The following is a 25,086-nucleotide window of genomic DNA, read 5'->3' on the forward strand; positions in this document are numbered from 1 at the left end:
AAATGATGCAGAGTTTCAGCCAATAAGAGAGATTCTGGCTCAGCTCCGCCCCGCATTCACTCCGATTGGGTGGAGGACTGCTGCACACGCTCTGTCCTCCAGCCACGCCCCCTCTTCCTATTGGTGCGGAGCAGCCGTCAATCACTCCCGGGCATTGTGACCTGGAGCATGCGCAGTGCGGGTGATGTCCATGGATGGACGTTTGTTTGTCTCATCTTCAGGCGGGAAGGAGGCGGAGAAGCGGAGGCAGCGTTAGGGGCAGTGGGGTGGGAGGGGAGGCTTCACAAACACCCACTGGAGGCCTCAACGCCATTAACAAGAAGCTGCAGGTACTTTGGTTGCACCAACAGAGCGGTATCTTTTTCTCGGTGAAAGGCTCAGGTTAACGGCCGCCATCGTCATGGGGGGTGCGCATGCGCAGTCACTACTCTCCCTGTCAGCAGGAATGACAGAGACAGAGAGTGAAACTGGCACAGAAACAGCCCCTACGGTCCATCGTGTCCGTGCCGGCCACCAAGCACCTATCTATTTTCCAGCACCTGGCCCATAGCCCCCTGTATGCGATGGCGTTTCATGTGCTCATCTAAATACTTCTTAAATGTTGTGAGGGTTTCTGTCTCTACCATCCCCCCTCAGGCAAGTGTGGTCCAGATTCCAGCCACCCTCTGGGTAAAAATAATGTTTCTTCAAATCCCCTCTAAACCTCCTGTCCCTTACCTTAAATCTATGCCCCCTGGTTATTGACACCTCCACTAAAGGGAAAAGTTTCTATGCCCCTCATAAGTTTGTATACTAATGTTGTGAATTATTATCTCCGACTGACAGGGATGGATTTTAGAAACTCCTTTTACAGTTGGTAAGGAGAGGGTTTTGAGACAAAAAACTTAAATCAAACATAACATTAAGTCTCGATTAATCAGAACCTGAATATCCTTGGCCTTTGAGTTTAAGCATTGAGTTCCAGGTCATCACCGCTCACTGTGTAAAAAAAGCTCTTACTCTCATTCCCCCTGTATCTCTTGCTCAAAATCTTCAATTTGTGTTCATAATCTTTTTACAATCAGATAATGGGAACAGTTTTTATTTATGTACCTTATCTAAACCTCTTATAAGCTTGTACACCTCCATCAACTCCCCTCAATCTCCTTTACTCCAAGGAGAACAACCCCAGTTCTCCAACCTAACATTGCAACTAAAATGCCTCATCCCTTGAACCTCTGCACCCTCTCAAGGACACTCACATCCTTCATAATGTGTGGTGATCACTGGTTTGCACAGACCCAGATGTTCTGTGTTCATGTCTGTGATGTCATCACACACCGACAATTGCACGGTGACATCACCCCGCTCCCCGGGTATTTCCTCAACTGGGAGATTTTTCTCTGTGACTCCAGTGCTTCTGATATCTTTCCAGCTGCAGGCTCCAGCAGGAGATTTTAAAATTAAAAACAGTGGAACTGTTACAGAGGGGAGTATTATTCAGCATCCATCTACAATTTAGAGCATTTAATGCTATGCCCTGTTGTCTGTGAAAGGTTCCATGGCTCTGGGGCTGGTGTGACACCTTCACTGTGGATCTGAATCCATGTCCATCCATTGCTCTTTTTCATCTCTGCTCTCGCTGATCACCTCTCTGCTGTTGCCTAATTAATGGGTATATTTTAGTTATGTTTAGTATTTTACTGTTACTTTCACCGACCATGTAAAAATGCATTTTCCATGGCCGCCCTTCCCTCAACCTTGTGCTGCTGGCTTATCAGTTTTATCTTCCCACAGTATCTTTCAGTCAGGAATTGTTTTTCCTGTGCTATAGTCAATTTCTCTTTCACTTCTGAGCTATAATGACCATCAAATTTTGCACCATTTTTATTCTCCATAATTCATTAACACACTGAGACTTTAACTCTGTTTCTTTCTCCACAGATATTGCCTGACCTGCTGAGTACTTCCAGCATTTTCTCATTTTATTTCAGATTTCCATAAGCTGCAGTATTTTGTTATTATTTTATTGCAGGTGGCGCTCAGAGTTCAGAAACACAGGCAGACCAGTTAAGTGCCGGTTTGTAGCAGTGTGGCTGTTACAGAAGTCCCTGGCCTTCAGTACAGGTCTTTTTAATAGAATCAGAGTATGATAACAAAAAACAGGTGGCCCTTTAGCCCATCGAGCCCAGTCTGGTTCTCTGCAACACCAAATCAGTTAGTCCAACTTCCCTGCCCAATCCTCATGGTCCAGCAATTGTGTTTTTCTCTTCAGGTGATTATCCAGTTCCCTTTTGAAAACCTTTTTTTGCATCAGTTTGAGCTGGAGGAGAAGTTGCTGAGTTTAACAGCAAGGACTTTGGAACCCAGTCAGACCCAGAAATTTCCAATGTGAAATTGTCAAGGGAGATAGATTTCAGGAGAGATAATGTTGTTGAATGGATACTGTCCTGACAATGTAAAAGAGTATTGATTTAGGAAAAAGTATTTCTGTAGATGCTTTCAATTTACTTACATATACATATTTTAAAAATTTATTCTTGGGATTGGGTGTCATTAACAAGGCCAGCAGCAGATGTTACCCATCCCCAGTTACCTGTGGAGAATATGATGTTTGACTTTCTTGAACCGCTGCAGTCCGTGTGGTGAAGGTGCTCCCATGATGCTGTTAGATAAGGAGTTACAGGTTATTCACCCAGCGATGAGGAAGGAACAGTGATGTATGTCCAAGTCGACAACAACAATGTGTATTTATATCTTGCCTTTAGGTACTAGAATACTCCAAGGCATTTCACAGAAATGTTTCAAAGCAACGTTTGACACTGAGACTCATTGGGAAATGTTAGGGCAGGTGACTAGATTGTGACGAAATAGGTAGAATTGTCTTAAAGGAGGAAAGCAAGGTCGAGAGGCAAAGAGGTTTAGAGAGGGAATTCCTCAGTCTTGGAAGCTGAATGTATGGGAACAGTTAAAATCAAGAATGTTCAGGAGGTTGGAATTAGATGCTTGCAGATATCTCGGAGGGTTGTGAGGCGGAAGGAGATGACAGAGATGGGGAACAGCCGGGGAGGAATTTGACAATAAGGCTAAAATTTAAAATGTAGGTGCCTCTTAAACAGGAACCTTTGTCGGTCAGTGAGCACGGGGGTGATGGGTGAACAAGATTTGTTGTGAGTAAGCACACGGGCAGCAGATTACAGGGAGGTTGAATGTGGGAGGTTGGCCGCCCCGGAGTGTGTTAGGATAGTTAAGTCTAGAGGTAACAAAGGAATGGATGAGAGTTTCAGCAGCAGCTAAGCTGAGACGAGGGTGGAGTCAGACGATGTTACTGAGGTGGAAATAGATGGTGTTGATGATAACACTGAAATGTGATTGTAAATTCATCTCGGGATCAGATATTACATAAAAATCATGAATAGTTTGGTTCAGCCTCAGACAGTTTCCAGGGAGAGGGATGGAGTCGATGACTAGGGAGTGGAGTTTACCACAGGGACTGAAGACAATGGCTTCAGTCTTCCAATATTTAAATGGAGAAAATTTCTGCTCATCCAGGACTGGATGTCAGGCAAGTCAGGATGGTGCGTGACTTGGAGGGGAACTTGGAGTTGATGGTGTTCACATGCACCTGCTACCCTGGTCCTTCCAAGTGCTGGAGGTTGAGAGGGTTTGGCAGTTTCTGTCAAAGTTATGGTTGAGTTGGTCTCTCATTTACTACCTGCCTCTCCCACTTCTCTCTCTCTCCCCTCCCATAAAGTCCAGAATCTTGTGTAAGCCTAGACCGGGTGGCAGGTTCCCTTCCCTGCAGGACATTAGTGAACCAGTTGGGTTTTTACGACAATCGAGCAGTTTTCATGGTCACTTGTTCCTAGTTCTGGCTGCACAAATTACCAGATTCATTCAGCTCAGTTTCACAATCTGTCTTGGGTACGTGTGGGTTCTCTCACTCCCCCTTTTTTGTTTTAAATCAATTGTATAGGAGATTAGAAGGGGAGGATTTGCAGTTCAGAAACTCAAACTAAACATCACATCTTGTCGCGAAAAACGGAGTGAACACTCAGACCCGGGAGGTTTGTCTCAGAAGCCTTTATTGAATCGTGATATCACGGAGAACCCAGCAGCATACAGTGGAGCTAGCCAGCACTCTGAGGAAGCATCAGAGTACACCCATAGTTATAGTAAAAGCGTGCGTAATTAATAACATTGAAATTTTATCTTTGGCATGCATACAATTGTTCTGTCCTAGTTTATAATTACGCAAAAACCTTGAGTAGTTACACAAAACCTTGAGTAGCCCATCTGGCGACAGATAACAGATAGCATGACCAGGCCCTGTCTTATGTGCTGATAACAGACATCCTAACTTTGTTTCAAAGACTCTTGGTAGTTTGTTTATGATACTTGTTTTTCTTCCTTCACAATAGTTGACAGCGCAGGTTTGTCTGCTACTGGTGCAAGGAGACTTCATTGTAGTATTCCACTATGGTTTAGCCACTTAACCCTTTGTTATCCTGTAGATGTATTTTATTCTCCCACAATCCCTCCTTGTTAATCTTCTAGATTAACACCAATGAGGAATAGTATCTTCATTGTCATAAGGGGTTCATAACCATAAGGAAAAGGCCGATCTCTGGCAGGGTAAACCTTTTCTCCCCACCAGTGGGCTTCACTGGGGCCAGTGCGCATCATTTGGGGAACAATTGGGGCACCACCTAATCCAGTAGAGACACTGTTAATAACCTGGGAACAGCAAATTCGCAAAGCAACACATGCACAACACCCTATAACACATGCTATGACCAACCCACTTAAAACATACAGCAGCCAACTTCCCCAACCGGAGAACCACCCCATTAGTGTAGCCCATCAGGAATCCTTGTTATAAAAATGACTCAGTCTTTCCCAAACTTTCTTTATTTCTTGCACTTTATCCATAACATGCTGTCCCAGGTTAGTAATGTTCTCAAACATCAGGCACATAAGTGCAGCACTCTGAACCTATCATGGCACAAGTGCCACCTTTTTCAGCTAGGAGGAAATCAAGGGCCATTCTATTTTGCAGAGCGGCCAGGCGTAGGGCTATCATTTCAGTAGTGGTGGCTGAAATCTGTTTCTGTGTCTCAATCAAAGCATCAGCCGTTGAATTAGCAAATTTTTCAAGTGCAGCTGCCAGGTTGATAATCTCTCGGAAATTACAAGCAGCTCCATAAGAGGGGATAGCAATCATCCAGAATTGTTCAGATTCCGAGATGTCACGGCGATGTAAAAGCTGATGCAGGTGAATATCTAATTTACTTATTGGATTCTGCATCATCTGACTGGGTATGGAAATTTGTGAGATCCTTCACTTCTTTCTCAGTCATTGGTTTTGCCTGATAGGTGCTTGACTCACCTCCATGTTGGGGAATCTGGGCACATATCCAACAGGCGCCCTGTCCTACTTATCTAGCATAGGCGCGGCATAAAGACAAAAAGGTGTTGGGGTGAGAATCCTTTGGGTACACTTCACAGAGTATAGCAAGAAGCAGTATCCGATACATACTGCAAATTAGTGCACTGGTAACGATGGTGATAGGACTGCCAGACAATTTTTTTTTTACAACGAGTGGCGTAGACCCAATCTTCCTTTTCGTTAGTCTTCAGGGCCATTCAAGTTATTAGCAGCACAAGGTAGGGTCCTTTCCACTCTCTCATGCAATTCAGCTGCTGTTTTGCATAGAGGAAAATGAGTACAAATCCAACATTTAGTCCGATTAACTTGCAAGGCTACGGCCTGCATTCGTTGAACCACTGAATTGGTAGTCCATGCCCCCGCAAGGACCACACAGGACAGGATCCAAATCAGAGTCAGTATTCTGACGGCTCAGTTAAAGTTCTTGCACAAGCACTTCCGTCCGAGGTCAGCCTCCGCTTGATGTGCGATGCGTGGATCCACAAGGGCGTCCTTCAACCTTTACGGCCATATGGGTGATGAGCAGGACTTGGAAAGGCCCTTCCTGTCGAGGTTCCAAACAGTTCTTTCTCCTGAACGTCTTTACTAGGACTAGATGCCCGGGCTGGTATTGATGGCAGTCTTCAATGGTGGGCTTTTTCTGAGCTTCTACTACCTATATATGCAAGCTCTTGAGAGCGCATAGTCATGAGTGCCAAGGGTAGAGCTTCAGGCCCTTTCAAACTGGTTTCTTCACATAATTTAGCTAGTTTGTTTTTCAGATACCGTTTTGTCTTTCCATCGCTCCAGTAGACTGGGAGTGGTATGGGCAGGAAAGGTGATGGTTGCATTGTAAGGCCTTCAACAGTTCCTTTATCACTTTAGCAGCAAAATGAACAACAATTTTGCAACAACAACAGCATCATTCCATCGGGTGAGATACGCCTCCACCCATCGCGAGAACAAACATACTAGAACTGAAACATAATTATGTTCCATACATTTAGGCATTTGTATAAAGTCCATTTGTAGGTGTACAAAAGGGCCCCTGGCTGGGGTCCCGTACCAGCAGTCACTGTGGGTGTCTTGCCTGAGTTATGTCATTGACATAGGTATGACAGGTATTATTAATACAATGCCTATTAGCATATTACTATTCACTATACATTCAACATTCATTCTACGTGCACGTGTTAAACCCCTGAGCTGCAACCGGTCAAAACATGATTCTTGTGTAGTGAGAGATTCAATAAACGCTCATTAGTTACCGATAAAGGGACTACCCCTTCTGCAGTCTGTCTTAAATTTTCTCGGGCTTGTTCCAGTGCCCAAGGTCCATAGGTGTTGCATACATCATTTCTGCTCGCTTCATCTGAAATATTTTTCCCTATTTCAATTAATTTATTGATAGTCCCTGCATGACTTTCGAGCACGGTAGCCAGACTGGATTAACCAATGATGTCCCTATATTGAATATTATAGTGGCATCATTTATCAGGCTGCGCTTAACATGGTTCCCTCCCAAGCCTGATCGCATCTCGCCACTGAACTGAACTACTTCAGTCCTCAACTGGCACGTCAGAGCTGTATAGAGTGCATGGGTATGGGTTGAGCACCATTGGGGCAGGACAACACCGGATACATTCAAGACTACGGGTACCAGCTCATGGTATACATGGTGTACAAAACTTCTGATTAACCAGTACCAAACCATTCGTCAGTCCTGGGTGCATAGTCGGACAAGATGGATCAGTCGGTGTGGTTTGAGGGGCTTCAATTATCTCTACTCAGACTGTGAAAGAAGAGATGGGAGGTGGCTGGGTAGTGGCGGACCTCCCTTGCTTGATCTGAAGCAAACCCTTACTACAATTTGAAAGCACTTGTTCTCCTACCGTTACATTTATCATTCCCCTTTGCGTGTCGCATTCGGCACTGTCCATGCTGTATCAAAGTTCCTCCTGCGGTGCGGGATGAGCAGTGATGATCCCCGACCTTGTTGCTGGTACTGAAAGGCCCACGACCAGGATCGTAGATCTGTGGAGACATTAACATCGGCTCCCGTTCTCTGGGTTACCACTTGGTCAATTGTCATGTATCTTTAACTGTCTGTAATGCCTCCATTTACTTCCCGTTCTCGCATGTATCACCTGTCATAATTACCTGGTATGGTCCATTGTTGCTCTTTGGATTTGCCTGTTTCCATTTCCTTAATCAGCTATCAGTCTCTAACTTCCTCTCTCAACTCATGTAATTGCCTACTTAATTCCTTTACATTGTCCTGTATTTTTCCTTTCTGTGGCCCTACACCTCCTACCTTAATACCTTCAGGTAATTGCATGTCCCTTCCTGTTATCATTTCAAATGGGGTGAACCCGGCGGTCCTGCTTGTGGTAGCCCACGGCGTATTAGAATATTGGGCTGTTCCCTTCTCTTGATTGATGTTTTTTTTTTAAAGTTCAGTTCATCCTTTCCACCATCCCTGGACTCTAGGGGTGGTGAGGAATATGGAATTTCTGTTTAATCTCCATAAAATTACACACTTCTTTAATGACTCTCCCTGTGAAATGAGTTCCCTGATCTGAATCCATCTGGGTAAACTCCTTCCAGTTTACTCCCTCCTGCTGCTCTCTCATGTCAGACCTCAATTCCTTAAACAACTCTACAATGCACCTTTTTATCCTATCTTTCAATGGCTCAGTATCTTCACTTCCTGTGATGGTTCTCTCTGGAAACTGCTTAACTCTGCCTGTCATCAAGGTGTTAATCCTATGGTTTTACTTTTTGTAGCTCACAGGCATATTAATATAATCAGTAATACATCTATTTAGCTTTTTTCCAGCTTTTCCTTTACCTGTATCCATCTTGTGGTAAATTGTTATTAAGTATTATTTCTCCTTACATTTCAATTCCTGAACTACAGATTCCACACTGTTTTATCTCTAAATTTTTTTTTTGTCTTGATTGTTTAAAATGTTTCCTTAATCTTTAGGCAGTTCCAATGCCTCAGTTGATGGCCATCTTATCTTGTTCAGGTTGTCTGGAGAGACTTTACAGTCCAATAAAGTATTCTCATAACAGTTTTAAAACAGAAATCAAACATTGACATGTTTTGCTTCCTTATCTTCTTCTCAAACAACATCTTATTGTCCCAACAAATTATGTCTGACTTTTTTTTTGCATTATCCCAGATTCATTAACTCAGCCAAAAATTGGATTTCTGCCAAACTTTGTCAAGGTCTTGAGCTTAGCTTCATATTTTGGGAACAGACTTACAAACACAAAAGCTTGCAGCATTTGAATTAGTGCCAATTGTTGTCGGACCTTTTAAAATGAAAATTCCCTTTTGAGAACTTTATCAAGAACCAAACCTCAAATTTTTAAACTTTGTAAGAACTGTAATTTACACTATCAAAATTAAAACAACCTCTTTTTCATGTGTAACGATTTGTATCCAAGTTGTAATTTCTGTTGTTTATAGACACATTCTTTATCTTAGGTAGCATCCTAGTGATAAAGTAACCTGTTAAATTACACTGCACTTTACATCTCAAGATTGTCCCAAATTCAAATTCCAGTGCTTTTGGAAAGCAGATTTCCTTTAATATTTAATTCATCTCTTCTTAAGAAACCCCTTTTTATCTATTGGAACCATCTAGACCTTGTGTTTATGTCTTTTCGTTTTCCTAGAACCTTCTGAATTTCAAGTAATTTCGTTTTCTCAGAATTTTAGAATATTAACTCGTATATATTAATCCCAATCAGCTTGGAAGCTGATGATGAGGGTTAGTCCCTACTAGTCTACAAGGGGGTGGTACAAGGGTTTGTTCATCTCAAAGGCAAGCCCTGTTTTACCTTTACACTACCTTCAAATTATGATTTTTTTTTTTGCCAGAAATCTCATCTTAAACCTTATACTCAAAACTTTGGAATGTTTGAATAGACTTTTTCTTTACTCTAATATGGGGCTTTCGACTCTAAAGTGCTCAACTACGCACACACAAGACAATTCAGGGAAGAAAACACATTAAAGCTCTCATACAAATGCTTCATTGCACACAAACAAACACATATATAAAGGTATGTATCGATACTCCTATAATATTGAACTTAACTCTAAACGAATCTTCGAGTAGCAGTGGGGAATAAAGGGATCTTGAAGGCTCCACCTATAGGGACCTTCAAACTGACAAAAGCTCACATTTTCTCTGCTGCTGCTTGTCAATTGCTCATTAACCCCCTAGGGGAACCCTTTCTCTCTCTCTCTTCAGCACAAACAGCTCTTGTAACTTAGATCAATTCATTTTTTTTTTGAGTTACAGAAAATTCAGTAGCGAACTATCTACTTCCCTTAAAACATATTATAAGCGCTCAATTCTGTCCCGATTAAAAGTTCCAGCTGGTGGGAAGCTCTCTCCTTTACTTTGAGTCCACTTAACCCAATCAGAAACATATTGGATAATTTCAGGACCGTAATGGACATACATATAAGCATTTGGGGTTCCCTTCAAAAGGGGAACCTGGGGTTTCTTTGATGTCATATTTCCCATTTTACTTAATAATATACACAAAAGAAAACACAGAAATTACTTACTTTTCACCTCCAGGGGACTCGAACCCCTGGGTATACTACTACTTTTTTTTTCGTTTTCTTACCCATCTTCAAAGTTCCTGATTTAAGCTCTGGTTTTGCCGGCTTCAGTTTGTTCTTAGTACTTTGCGAAGCGGGGGGAGTGGCAGAGCCCACTCTGCTGTTGCGGCCTCCCATTTTTCTGAAAAGAAAACACAATTAACAGTGCGGCGCGTTTTCCTACCCTATGCGCTCACCAGTGTTTAAGAGTTCCTGAACAAGTCCTCCAGTTCCTTGGGTCATTTGAGTCTGATCAGTAGCTACCCTTTTTCAAGCCTCCCCTTTTCAGCTTGGATGCATTTCGTCCCCCCTTCACCTCTCCAACTTAAGAGGTAGCTGGGACGCTATTTAACTGCACTCCCCCTTTCAGTGAGGATGCAGTTCGTACTCTCCCCAACTTGGGAGAGTAGTTCCTCCCTGTTTCTGCGAGGGTTCTTTTTTAGAGATCCGACGGTCCAAAATTCCTTATCGTCCCCCTTTCACCTCTCTAACTTAAGAGGTAGCTGGACTTCAGTCAGATCCCATCAGAGTGAACACTCAGACCCAGGAGGTTTGTCTCGGAAGCCTTTATTGAATCGTGATTTCACGGAGAGCCCAGCAGCATACAACGGAGCGATCCGGCACTCTGCAGTAGCGTCAGAGTACACACATAGTTATAGTAAAAGTGTGCGTAATTAATAACATTGAAATTTTATCTTTGGCATGCATACAATTGTTCTGTCTTAGTTTATAATTACGCAAAAACCTTGAGTAGCCCATCTGGCGACAGACAACAGATAGCATGACCAGGCCCTGTCTCATGTACTGATAACAGACATCCCAACTTTGTTTCAAGGACTCTTGGTAGTTTGTTTATGATACTTGTTTTTCTTCCTTCACAATAGCTGACGGCGCAGGTTTGTCTGCTACTGGTGCAAGGAGACTTCATTGTAGTATTCCACTATGGTTGAACCACTTAACCCTTTGTTATCCTGTAGATTTTTTTTATTCTCCCACACATCTGGATCTGAATGAGTTGCCCAGTTCATCAGGACCTGAATATCATCAGCCTTTGACCATGGAACCAAAAAGCACCAAAATTCACTCTGAGGAAAAACTATGGAAATGTGGGGACTATGAGAATGGATTCAATTACCCATCTGAGCTGGAAATTCACCAGCGAATTCACACTGAGGAGAGGCCGTTCACCTGCTCCGAGTGCGGGAAGGGATTCACAAAGTCAAACTACCTGCTAAAACATCAGCGAGTTCACACTGGGAAGAGGCCGTTCACCTGCTTCGAGTGTGGGAAAGGATTCATTAATTCATCTGATCTGCTGACACACAGAAGAGTTCACACTGGAGAGAGGCCATTCATCTGCCCCAAGTGTGGGAAGGGATTCGCTCAGTCATCCACCCTGCTTATACATCAGCGAGGTCACACTGGGGAGAGACCGTTCACCTGCTCTGTGTGTGGGAAGGGATTCACTTGTTCATCAAACCTGATGAGACACCAGCAAATTCACACCGACAAGAAACCTTTCAAATGCACAGACTGTGAGAAGTGCTATAAAAGTATTGAGGAATTGATGTCCCATCAACGTTTTCACACTGATGAGAGACCGTTCAGGTGCTCTTACTGTGGGGCTGGGTTCAGGCAAACATGTGAACTCACTGTACATCAGCGAATTCACACTGGGGAGAGACCGTTCCTCTGCTCCGAGTGTGGGAAGGGATTCACTCAGTCATCCAACCTGCTGAGGCATCAGCGAGTTCACACTGATGAGAGACCTTTTAAATGCCCAGACTGCGGAAAGTGCTATAAAAGTTCTGGGGAACTGATGCGCCATCAACGTGTTCACACTGACGTGAGACCATTCAGATGCTGTCAATGTGGCACTGGGTTCAGGCAATCATCTCAACTCACTGTACACCAGCATGTTCACACTGGAGCGAGACCATTCATCTGTTCCATGTGTGGAAAGGGATTCGCTCAGTCATCCCACCTGCAGAAACACCAGCGAGTTCACAGTGCGGAGAAACCATTTATCTGCTTTGTGTGTGGGAAGATATTCACTCGGTCATCCACCCTGATGAGTCACCAGCGAGTTCACAAACAATTACAGTGACTGGATTTTGCTGTTAATCACGTCCAGAACTGAGCCATGTTCATTGCCCTCTATTTTTACTAATGTTAATAAACTCCTGCCTAGTTATCATGGTTAGTTTTCTGGATAAAAGTCAAATAAATTAGCTTTGTATTAAACACAGTGTGTTGAATCTTCTTAATATCTCTAACACATTAGTTCCTTTTGAAGTTCTCTCCCGTCTCCTCCACCCTCACCTCCCAACAACGTGTGAGGAGCTCATGGAGCTTCTTTGTCACGAAGATTGAGACAATCTGATCAGCTGCCTCTGCTGCTTCCCTCCCTTCCATTAGCCCACTGGGAAAAACTGTATCTAAAGTTCTTCCTTCTCCGAGCCCTGAACTTGCATCTTTCTCCAATTTCTCTCCTATCTTCTAACTTCCTCAAAATTCATCTTGTCTACGAGACCTGCCTTCTGCTCCCTTGACCCTATTCTCACTAAACTGCTGACCACCCAACTTCCCTCAACAATGGGGTCCTCCATTTATTGATGGAGACATTAAGTACAAAAGCAAGGAAGTCACACTGAATCTTTATAAATCACTTTTTAATCCTCAGCTCAAATATTGTGTTCAGTTCTGAGAGCCGCACTTCAGGAAAGATGTCAAGGCCTTGGAGAGAGTACATGGAAAATTGACCAGAATAGTATCAGGGATGAGATGTTTCCGTTTTGTGGAGAGACTGGAGAAACTGGGATGGTTCTCTTTAGAGCAGAGAAGATTAAGGAGTGATTTTAACAGAGGTGTGAGCATTTTTGAAGAATTTTCATCAAATAGGGAGAAATTGTTTCCATTTGCAGGATGGTTGGTAACTGCAGGACACAGATTTAAAATAATTGGCAAAAAATCCAGGATGGAGATGAGGAGAGATTATTTTACTTAGTGAGTTCTGATGATCTAGAACACATTGTCTGAATGACTGATGGAAGCAGATCCAATAGTAACTTTCAAAAGTGATTTGTGCTTTTACTTCTTAAGGAAAGATTTTTCAGGGCTCGGGAGAAAGATCAGGGGAGTGGGACAGAATGTGAACATTTTCAGAGGTAGTACAGACAAAATTAGCTGAATGGCCACCTTGTGAGCTCTATGATTCGATCGTAAAGTGTTTATTATGAATCATCATCCTGTTATAGAATCATAGGATCTCATCAGTGTACAGCACAGAAGGAGGCCACTTGGTTCATCGAATCTGCACTGGCTCTTTCAAAGAGCAATCCGGTTAATCCCACTTCCCCCACTCTTTCCCCATTTCCCTGGACGAGGATTCAGCCCGTCAAGACACAAGCCCAGTCACACTGGGGAGAAACCATGTTAATGTGGGGACAGTGGAAGGGATTAAATTACTCATTTGAGTTGGAAATTCATCAGCACAAACATACCAGGGAAAGGCCATTCACCTGCTCCATGTGTAGGAAGGGATTTGCTTGGTCATTCAGCTCTCAAACACACCAGCAAGTTCATACTGGAGAGAGAGGGGGTTTAAATGCTTAGAATGTGACAAAAGTTTTAAAAGCCGGCTCCTGTTTTTATTGGTGGACGTGGCCTAATGGACTGCTTTCTGAGGCCCAATTGCTGCTGCAGAAAAAGCTCGTGAAAAGGTCAGTGTTTGTTTTTTCTGAAAAGCTGATTTCTTCAATAATCAGGATCATAATGTATTAATAATCAGAGTTGTAATATATTAATAGGATAATATAGTAACAATCAAGATCATAATATTTTAATAAACAGAATCATGTATTAATAGGATCATAATACATGAATCAGGAAAATATATTCATAATCAGCATCATAGTGTATTAATAACCAGGATACTGTTACATTAATAATCAGAATCCTATTGCATCAGTAAAGAGGATCCTATTACATTAATAATCAAGATTCCATTACATTAATAGTCTGGTGCCTATTTCATCAACAATCAGGACCTTATTGTATAAATAATCATCCTACGAGATTAATAATCAGGATTCTATTACATTAGTAATCAGGATCTAATTACATTTAATTACACAGTTCCATTTGCATTAATTGTTAGCTGCCTATTGGTTCAATTATTAGGAAATTATTGCAATTATCAGGATGCTAATGCATTAATAATCAGAATTATTTCAATTAATAATCAGAATCCTATGGCATCAATCATCAGGATCCTATTACGTTAAAGTAATTTTCCAATTGTGTCCTTAATCAGGATCCTATAAGATAATAACCAGGAGGCTATTATATTAATAATCAGAGCCCAAGTACATCAACAATCCCTCCAACCCCACTCAACAGCTCTTGTACCCTCAAATTTTCACTCTGGGGTCACACAAAGTCTGAGGCATTAAAATGGGATCACACTGGGCAAACATCTGGGAAGCACTGATTTAAACAACCTCTCTCTGGACTAAAATGCACTTATCTCATGACTCATCTTCCTGTTCTATCTCCCTGATAGAAGTTATTATTATTTGTGGTTATCAGGTGTTGTTGTGGGCTTACCCTTGTTCTGCTATTATCACATTCTGCTTTCTTACCTTAATGCTACTATCAGCACCTTTTTTAGCCCTTACCACTACTATTAACACTCTCTTAGTCCTTCTGATCATGACATCTTTGTCAGTCTCTCCTTTGCTCCCACCTATCACTGGCCTTCTATCCAGCTTCACCTGCTCCACTCCCCTTAAACAGTATAAATTTCATCACATTTCTACTTCTCTCCAGCTCTGAAGAAAGACCGTATGGACTCTAAACGTTAACTCTGTTTCTCTCGCTATAGATGCTGCTAGACCTGCTGAGTTTTTCCAGCATTTTCTGATTTTGTTTCAGATTTCCAGCATTGCAGTATTTTGCTTTCAATCTCAAAGACAACCTCTTGTAGTTCGGGTGGGGGTCGGGGTGGTGGTGGTCAGTGCTCAATCACATTTGGAGGGGTTAAATGATATGTGTTTTCTATTGCATTACATTTTCTATTACAATCACATAAAAACCTAGAACTCAGATGGGAATATGGATTGGTGTTAGATGAGAAGATCTGGCTCAGTGTATTACTGCAGGAAGTCTAAAAACCGGAGTCACGGTATTTCAGAGCTGATTCCTGTGCTGGCAGCAATCCCATTGCTAGCTGTTGATAAGGTTCCAGTGGTGCTGTAGGATGATGCACACAAGGAATTTGTGAACTATCTGAGGGTCATAGTGAGGGGAGAGGAAGGGATCTGGAAAGTTGCAGACTCTTCATGTTGTTCCAGGAGAAGTGGGGACTGGTTGTGTAGATGTCAGGTTTTACACAGCACATGGTCAGCCTGTGGATGAAGAATCTCTGAATGAAGAATCTCTCTCTCCATGGACACGCAAACACCCACACAAACAGATACACACGGGGAAACTTCCTGTCCAATTGGGTGGACACCAACCAACCTAACTAACATTGGGGATAAAGTATTGGTGCCTGTAAGGGCCACAATGTTTGAGAAATTCAAGGAAACATTACCCTCCAAAGACTACAAGCAGTTTTGCCCGTGCAATTCCACCTCTTTCTCTGAACCTTAAATCTATACTGAACAACATTTGGCACAGAGGCAACAACAAAACATTAACATTGAGCAATCTATTGCCACCCTGAGTTATCAGCCCCATTTAGAGATAGTGTACAATACAGGGCATAATCCTGGGATAATTACAGCCACTAACTTTCCTCTTGTAATTACAGAAGATGCAAATTCTTCTATATTGATGGTCCAGTTGATGAAGAGAATTCTAAAGCAGGTTACAAGGAGAAAGAGTATAATGTTGTTTTGACTCTGTAGTCCAATATTTCCCTGAGTTTAGTCATTGCTGCTCCAATGTCATAGGACATATATTGCATAATATCTAAAAAGAGCCATAAATATTGCACAACTTCACAATTTACAACATTATTCCTGATGTTCATGTGTTCCTTAGCTTTCTTTTCCATTAGTTTCATTTACAGATCAAAAGCAATGGACTTGCTGCCATCTCGAACAAAACTGTTTTCATCACTAAGGCTCCGCTCTTATTTAATAGTCTTCATGACATCATCACACCATTATAAGATTATATAAGACATTATAAGAGTCCATTGTTTCTTAATGATCCACACCGAAAACAACAGGAATTATTAATAAACCTGAGCACATTATCTAGGCTGAAACTCCAGTGTGACATTGAGGGACTGCTGCACTGTGAAAGACAGTGTCCTTCAGATGGAACTTGTGGAGGGTCTGGCCACGATCTTGTAATCCTCCTTATATAGTAGTGGTGCCAAAGGACTGACAGGTTGCAAATGTTTCACCTCTGTTCAAAAACACAATAATTACAGCCAATCAGTTTAACATCAGTGGTGGGACAATGATGAAGCTAATAATCCGGGCGAAATTCAATTGCCACTTGGAAAGGTATGGATTAATAAATGGAAACCAATATGAATTTGTTAAAAGCAAATTGTATTTGACCAACTTCATCAAGCAAGAGTGTATAAAGTACTGGAATTGATGCCTTGGTGGATAAAATGGTGGCTAATATAGTACCACACAATAGACTTGTCAGCAAAGTTGAAACCCATCAGATTAAAATGGTAGTGGCTGCCTGGATATTAAATTGGTTCAGGGACAGAAAGCTGAAACGTTTGTTTTTCAGGATGGAGGGAGGTTTTCAGCAGTGTGATCCCAGCGTTCAGTGTTGGCATTATGCTCTCTTTAATATATATCAATGAAATGGACTTGGGTACACAGGGCTGAATTTCAAAATTTGCATGTGTTTCAAAACTCAGAAATATAAGAAACAGTGAGGAGGATAATAACAAACTTCAGGAGGACAGGGAGAAACTGTGAAAATGGCAGACACATAGATTAAATGCGTACACCATACTGCTTGGCACATCTTACATTCTTACCAACTTTGGGAACATTGTCTGAATGGTCAGGATGGTGAGGCATTAAGTAGATGGGAAATGGATTTAGAAACAGTATAAAGAAGAAATTAATAAGGAAAATACAAGCAATAAGTGCCCATGGAAATAAAAATGAGATTGACTGAATGCAAAAGCACTAGAAACAAAACTAGAAAACAGAAAACACTAGTTACTTAAGATTATTGGAATTAATTTGCCTGGGAAACCATCAGCCATAAGGCATTTGACTGAAATAAATGTGTGTGATGTAACAATCATGAAATACACAAATAATTCCAGTGTATATTATATTGCTAACAGGTCAACGACGGCTTGGATCATACAGAGCCAGAGGATCTGCAATTTCACAACCATTAGTGTGTTATACAATATAAGAAACCATTTTTCAGAGCCACTGATTTGTGTCAGTAATATCTGTGCATTCCTGTTTTGATTATATGGAAATTACAGCTGTTTTTGGAACTAAATTGGACACTCAAGCATACAAATGTCAGCAATCATCCATTTTAATGTTAGGACAGTTAACCCTCCTGTGAAGGGCTTTGGAATGTTTTTATACTGTTAATCTGCTATAAAAATGCAAGTCATTGACTATGGGAAGGGAGTGAACTCCCTGTCAGAGCTGCAAACTCATGATACAGTCACACCACAGATTGACCGCTCAGCAGCTGAATGTGGAAAGAGATGCACTTGGTCATCCCATTTACTGACAAAGCAGCACAGTCACATCAGAGAGAAGCTGTTGACATATTTCACGAGAGTGAGGGCATTTTGTTATTTTTCCAACTGTTCACACTGCAGTTTAAAGATTCAAAGGGTTTCATGCATGAGCAGCACATTTTTACTGTAGAGAGTCTTTTTAAATGTTCCGTTTGATAGGAAAAGACTCACTTGTTCATCGCACCTGCTGAGATACTGGTGAGCTCACATGTGAGTTCAACAGGGGATGGATTCTACAATTATTTCTACTGTTTTGGTGACTCTTAATTCCTGACCAATTCCAATTCCCCTTCTCTGGAAGTGGATAATGGCCCGTGCATTTGGGTTCCTCTATAGCCTGTTTTCTAATTTTATTTGTGGTTCTTTAGTCCCAGTCTGCACCCGGTAACAGCAAAGAAATCACGAAAACCATGTCTTATCTACAATGGCGGGGTATTTCCCCAGCATCCCTCGCGGCGGAGAATGTCCCCCATCCAGACCATAGGAGCCCATTGCACAAGTGCAGGACAGCATAGTGTTTGGAGCATGCGCAGTGGGAGTGATAGCGAAGGGAATGTACCCACATGTCGTCTCTCAGCCAATAATGTAGATGCGTGTCGGAGGGAGCGATGAGCACAGTGAGTGGATGGAAAGGCTCCGTGAACACCCAGTGAAAGTGTCAAACCCCAAATAAGAAGCTCCCAGTCCAGTCTGGGGTTTCCTGGAGCCGCTAAGCTTCCTGTGGTCACAGGCCCGGGTTAACGGCCGCCATCTTGAGCAGGGTCAATGTACAGCAGGGCGCATGCGCGATCATCCTTGTCCCTGTCAGCAGGAGGAGAGGATATTGTGAATTTCTGGACTGACAGGGATGGCATTTGGAAACTCCTTTTACGGGGTCGGGGTTAGGAGGGGAGAATTTGCCAACGGAAATTTAAAGCCAAGCAACACATCAGGACTCATAGAATCATTCGATTCATCAGGACCTGGATATTATTGGCCTTTGAGTGTAAGCATTGAGTTCCAGGTCATTACCATTCACTGTGTAAAATTTCTGCCTCACAATCCCCCTGTAGATCTTAAATACGTTTCCCAAATCATTTTGTGGTCTGCTAATGGGAACAGCTTTTCTTTATCTACCTTATTTAAATCTATTATAAATTTGTCCACCTCTTTCAAATCACCCTTCAATCTCCTTTGCTCCAAGGAGAACAACCCCAGTTTCTCCAATTTAACATTGCAATTATAATCCCTCATCCCTGGAACCATTCTGGTAAATCTCTGCACCCTCTCAAGGACCATCACATCCTTCATAATGTGTGGTGATCACTGGTTTGCACAGACCCAGATGTTCTGTGTTCATGTCTGTGATGTCATCACACATCGACAATTACACGGTGACATCACTCCGCTCCCCGGGCATTTCCTCAATTGGGAGATTTTTCTCTATGACTCCAGTGCTTCTGATATCTTTCCATCTGCAGGCTCCAGCAGGAGATTTTAAAATTGAAAACAGTGAAATTGTTTCCGAAGTGAGTCACTCACCATCCTGACTTGGAAATATATCGCCATTTCTTCACTGTCGTTAGGTGAAAATCCTGGAATTCCCTTCCAAACAGCACTGTGGGTGTACCTACACCACAAGGACTGCAGAGGTTCAAGAAGGCAGCTCACCACCACCTTCTCAAATGCAATTAGGGATGGGCAATAAATATTGGCCCAGGCAGCGAAGCTCACATCCCATGAATGAATAAAAAAGTGAGTATTTTTGATCATTCATCTCAAATTTTGAGCTTTTAATGCTATGCTCTGTTACCTGTGAGAGGTTCCATGGCTCTGGAGATGGTGTGGCTCCTTTACTGTGGATCTGAAACCATGTCCATCTATTGCTCTGTTTCACCTCTGCCCTCCCTGATCATCTCTCTGCCATTGTCTAACTTCCTCTGTCTCTAATAATGGGTGTATTTTAGTTATGTTCAGTATATTTTACTGTTACTTCTGCTGACCATGTCTAAATGAGGTTTCTGCTACTACCCAACCCTCAACCATGTGTTGCTGGCTTCCCAGCTTTATCTTCCCACAGTATCTTTCATGGTCAGGAATTGTTTTTCCTGCACTTTAGCCCATTTCTCTTCTGTTTTTCAGCTTATATTGACCATTAAATTCTGCACCATTTTTAATTTTGCAGACTGAAACGTTAACTCTGATTCTCTCTCCACAGATATTGCCTGACCTGCTGAGTTTTTCCAGCATTTTCTCTTTGTATCTCAGATTTCCAGCACTGCAAAATTTGCTATTATTTTATTGCAGGCGTTGCTCACAGAACTGAGTCTAGAAACACAGGTGGACCAATTAAGAGCCGGTTTGTAGCAGGGTTGACAGTGGCTGCAGAAGTTAGTCCCTGGCCTCCAGTGTAGGCCCATTTTCATTGAGTTATAGAATCACCGAGTGATTGCAATACAGGAGGCTATTTAGCTCGTCGTCCCATGCTCGTTGTCTGCGAGAGCAACTCAGTTAGTCCCACTCCCCTGCCCTTCCCTCATAGTCCAGTGATTGTGATTTTCACTTCAGGCGTTTATCCAATTTCCTTTTGAAAGCCTTTGATGCATCAGTTTGAGCTGGAGGGGCGATGGAGGAGAAGCTGCTGAGTTTAACCCCAAGGACCCTGCATTTTCCAATGTGAAATTGTCGAGGGAGGTAGATTCCAGGAGAGGTCAGGTTGCAAAAGGATATTGTACCAGAACAAGTATTTCTGTGGATGCTTTTAATCTATTTTACATATGCATATTTTTAAAATGTATTCTTGGGTTTGGGAGTTCCTAACAAGACCAGCAGCAGATATTACCCATCCCCAGTTACCCATGGAGAAGATGATGTTTGACCTTCTTGAACCGCTGCAGTCCATGTGGTGAAGGTGCTCCCACAATGCTGTTAGATAAGGAGTTACAGGTTATTCACCCAGTGATGAGGAAGGAACAATGATATATGTCCAAATCAACAACAATAATTTGTATTTGTATAGTGCCTTTCGATATAAGAAAACACTCCAAGGTGTTTAACAGAAATGTTACAAAGCACCTTTGACACCGAGCCCCATAAGAAGATATTAGGGCAGGTGACTCAAAGCTTGGTTGAAGAGTGGGGGGGCGATGGTGAAGAGGTTTAGGGAGGAAATTCCAGAGCTTGGCACCTAGGCAACTGAAAGAACGGCCACCAAAGGCCTTTTAAAATCAGGCATGCTCAGGAGGCTGGATTAGAGGAGAACATATATCTTGGAGGGTTGTAAAGCTGGAGGAGATCACAGAGATAGGGAGTGGTGAGATTATGGAGGGATTTGAAAACAAGAATGAGAAAATTAAAGTGTAGGTGCTTCTTAACCTGGAGTATTTGTAGGTCAGTGAATACAGGAGTGATGGGTGAACAAGACTTGGTGCGAGTAAGCACACGGGCAGCAGAGTTTTGAATGACCTCAAGATTACGAGGAGGTTGAATGTGGGAGGCCGGCCAGAAGTGTGTTAGAATAGCTAAGTCTAGAGGTAACTAAGGAATGGATGAGAGTCTCAGCAGCAGATGAGCTGAGACTAGGGTGGAGTCGGGTGATGTTACTGAGGTGGAAACAGGCGGTCTTGGTGATTCTAGATTTCCCCCTATTTATACCTTTCTCTGTTGCCTTGTCTCTACTCTGATTTACCACATCTTCCCAATTTTTTATTCTTCCTGTCAAAATGGACAATTTCACATTTTCCCACATTATACCCCATTTGCCAAATTATTGCCCACAGAATTAACCTATCTATATCCCTTTGTAGCCTCCTGACATCCTCTTCACAACTTCCTTTCCTACCTAGCTTTGTATTATTAGCAAATTTAGCAACCATACCTTCGGCCCCTTCATCCCAGTTATTTACATAAATTGTAAGAAGTTGAGGCTGCAGCACTGATCCCTGTGACACCCCACTCATTACAGCTTGCCAACCAGGAAATGACCCATTTATGCCTACTCTCTGTTCCTGTTGGCCAGCCAATCTTCTATCCATGGCAATATGTTACCCACTACACCACAACATCTTTGATGTGGCACCTTAGCAACTGTGTTCTGGAAATCTAAGTACAGTGCATTCACCGAGAGGGATGGAGTCGGTGGCTAGGGAGTGGAGCTTGTTGCTGGACTGAAGACAATGGCTTCAGTCTTCCCAATATTTAAATGGAAGTGATTTCGGCTCATCCAGTACTGGAAATCAGACAAGTCAGTATAGTGTGTGACCTAGAGAGGAACTTGGAGGTAATGGTGTTTGCATATACATCCTACCCTGGTCGTTTTGGGTTGTGGAGATTGACGGTTTGGGAGCTTCTGTCAAAATTCTGGTTAGTTGTGGGTATATAAAACTCCCCTTAATCCCCTGCCTCTCCCACCTCTCTATCTCTCTTTTTACCTTTTCCCATAGAGGCTAGAGTCTTGTGTAGGCCCAAATTGGGTGACAGGTTCCCTTCCCTGAAGGACATTAGTGAACAAGTTGGGTTTTTATGATAATCCAGCAGCTTTGATGGTTATTTTTTCCTAGTGCTGCCCCCACAAATTACCAGATTCATTCAGCTCAATTTCACAACCTGCCTTTGTGTTTTTGTGGGTTCTCTCTCACTCCCTTTTTCCTGTTTTCAATAAATTTCACAGGGTATTAGAAGGGGAGGATTATCAGTCGGGAAACTGAAACCAAATACCACAACAGGATCTGACGGTGACGCCCAATTTATCGTAACTTGAATATCATTGGAGTTTGAACATGGAAGGAGAAAGCACCATTCACAGCGGGGAGAAACTGTACACGTTCTGTGTGTGTGGAAAGGGATTTACTCGGTTATTCACCCTGCTGAGACACCAGCGAGTTCACACTGGGGAGAGACCGTTCACCTGCCCTGAGTGTGGGAAGGGATTTACTCAGTCATTCACCCTGCTGACACACCAGCGCACTCACACGGGGGAGAGGCCATTTACCTGTCCTGAGTGTGGAAAGGGATTCTTTAATTCAACCAATTTGCTGACACATCAGTGAGTTCATACCGGGGAGAGGCCATTCACCTGCCCTGCATGTGGGAAGGGATTCAATAATTCATCTAACCTACTCAGACACCAGCGAGTTCATACTGGGGAGAGGCCATTTACCTGCTCCATGTGTGATAAGGAATTTACTCAGTTATCCCACCTGCTAAGACACCAGCGAGTTCATATTGGGGAGGGGCCGTTCATCTGCTTCGAGTGTGGAAAGGGATTCACTCAGGCAAATGATTTGCTGAGACACCGGCGAATTCACACTGGGGAGAAGCCATTCACCTGCTCCGAGTGTGGGAAGGGATTCAATCAGGCAAATGATTCGCTGAGACACCAGTGAGTTCACCCTGGGGAGAGGCCATTCACCTGCTCCAAGTGTGGGACAGGATTCACTCGGTTATCCAACCTATTGGATCACCAGCAAGTTCACACTGGGGAAAAGCCGTTCACCTGCTCTGAATGTTGGAAGAGATTCACTCGGTCATCCAGCCTGCAGAGACACCAGCAAGTCCACACTGAGAAAAGTCCTTCCACTTGCACAGAGTCTGGGGAGGGATTCATTCAGTCATCCAGCCTGCAGGGACACCAGCGAGTCCACACTGAGAAAAGTCCTTCCACTTGCACAGAGTCTGGGGAGGGACTCATTCAGTCATCCAACTTGCAGACACACCGACAAGTTCACACTGAATCAAGTCCTTCCATCTGCACAGAGTCTGAGGAGGGACCCATTCAGTTATCCAACCTGTTAACAGACCAGCGAGATCACACTGACGAGAGACCTTTTAAATGTCCAAACAGTGAGAAGTGTTCTAAAAGTTCCCTGGAGCTGAAGTACCACCAAGGTGTTCATAATGACGAGAGACCGTTCAGGTGCACTCACTGCAGGACTGAGTTCAGGCGATCATCTGACCTCAGTGAACACCAATGCACTCACTCTGGGGAGAGACCCTTTACTTTCCCCGAGTGTAGAAAAGGACTCTCAGTCACCCAAACTGCAGACACGCCAGCGTACTCACACTGGGGAGAGGCCGTTCACCTGCCCCGATTGTGGGAAGGGATTCACCCAGTCATTCAACATGCTGAGAGACCAGTGAGTTCACACTGGAGAGAAACTATTCATGTGCTCCAAGTGTGGGAATCAATTCGCTCAGTTCTCCACCCTGCTGAAACACCAGTGAGTTCACACTGGAAAGAGGTCATACACCTGCTCCAAGTGAAAGAAGGGCTTCTCTCGGTCACCCAACCTGCTTCGACACACCAGTGATTTCACATTGGGCAAGACCTTTTAAATTCCTGGACTGTGGGAAGTGAAATAAAAGTTCTTGGGAACTGTTTCATCTACATGTTCACAATGACGAGAGACAGTTCAGGTGCTCTCACTGCAGGTCACTGTGAAATCATTTCTGTACATCACTGTACATCAGGAATTTCAGAGTGGGGAGAGGCCATCCACCTGCTTGAAATGTGGGAAGGAATTTGCTGAGACACCAGTGAGTTCACAAGTAACCACTGTGATTGGATTTTGCTGTTAATCATAATTAGGACTGAAGCATGTCCATTGGGTCTGTTTCTGTTGATGTTACTAAACTCCAGCCAGTTATAGGGTTATATTCTGGATAAAAGTCAAATAAATCAGCTTTGAATTAAATACACTGTGTCAAGTCTTTTAAATATCTCTAACACAAGTTAGAAGTGCTCTCCCTCTTCCCATCTCCTCCATCCTCAGCTCAAACAACGTGTGATTTGCTCATGGAGTTTCTTCGTTACTGAGATTGAGACAGTCCGATCAGCTGCCTCTGCTGCTTCCCTCTCTTCTAGTAGCCCACCGGGACAAACTGCCTCTAAAATTCCCTCTTTTCTGAGCCTTGAACCTCCATCTTTCTCCAGTTTTTCTCTTGTATCCCCTCATGTGCTCATCTTGTCCATCAGATGCGCCTTCTGCTCACATGGGGCTGAATGGCCTCCGTCTGCTGTAACAATCTGTCATCAACCCTGTTACTACTAAACTGCTGATCACCCACGTAAGCTGGTGTAGTTCTCTATCTTCAGGTGTTATGCTGCTTTCTTTTAAATATGTAAAATGTAAAACGAGCAGAATAATGGTCTGTTGGTCTGTTATTGATGTATTAGTAGAGATTGATTGTCAGGATTGACTAACAATAATTATCGCATGGTGTGAATGGTAGGAGTTGGAACTTGATCTTTGTACTTTTGCAATCCCTATGTCATCGCTCTGTTGGCAATTTCTCAGCCTCACATTCCCAGATTCAGAC

At 42.9% G+C, this 25,086-nt stretch overlaps 1 protein-coding gene across 1 annotated transcript; it reads left to right on the forward strand.

Moving 5' to 3' along the window:
• The first annotated feature begins 195 nt into the window (after positions 1-195).
• LOC121270404 (zinc finger protein 239-like) lies at positions 196-12,239 on the forward strand. The gene is made up of 2 exons (XM_041175713.1): positions 196-329; positions 11,012-12,239. Exon 2 carries the CDS (start codon positions 11,092-11,094, stop codon positions 12,139-12,141), a length of 1,050 nt encoding a protein of 349 aa, XP_041031647.1. The 5' UTR covers positions 196-329; positions 11,012-11,091; the 3' UTR covers positions 12,142-12,239.
• The last annotated feature ends 12,847 nt before the right edge of the window (positions 12,240-25,086 follow it).

This window comes from Carcharodon carcharias, chromosome 27 (genome assembly GCF_017639515.1).
Source record: "Carcharodon carcharias isolate sCarCar2 chromosome 27, sCarCar2.pri, whole genome shotgun sequence".
In the NCBI taxonomy this organism is placed as follows: domain Eukaryota; kingdom Metazoa; phylum Chordata; class Chondrichthyes; order Lamniformes; family Lamnidae; genus Carcharodon; species Carcharodon carcharias.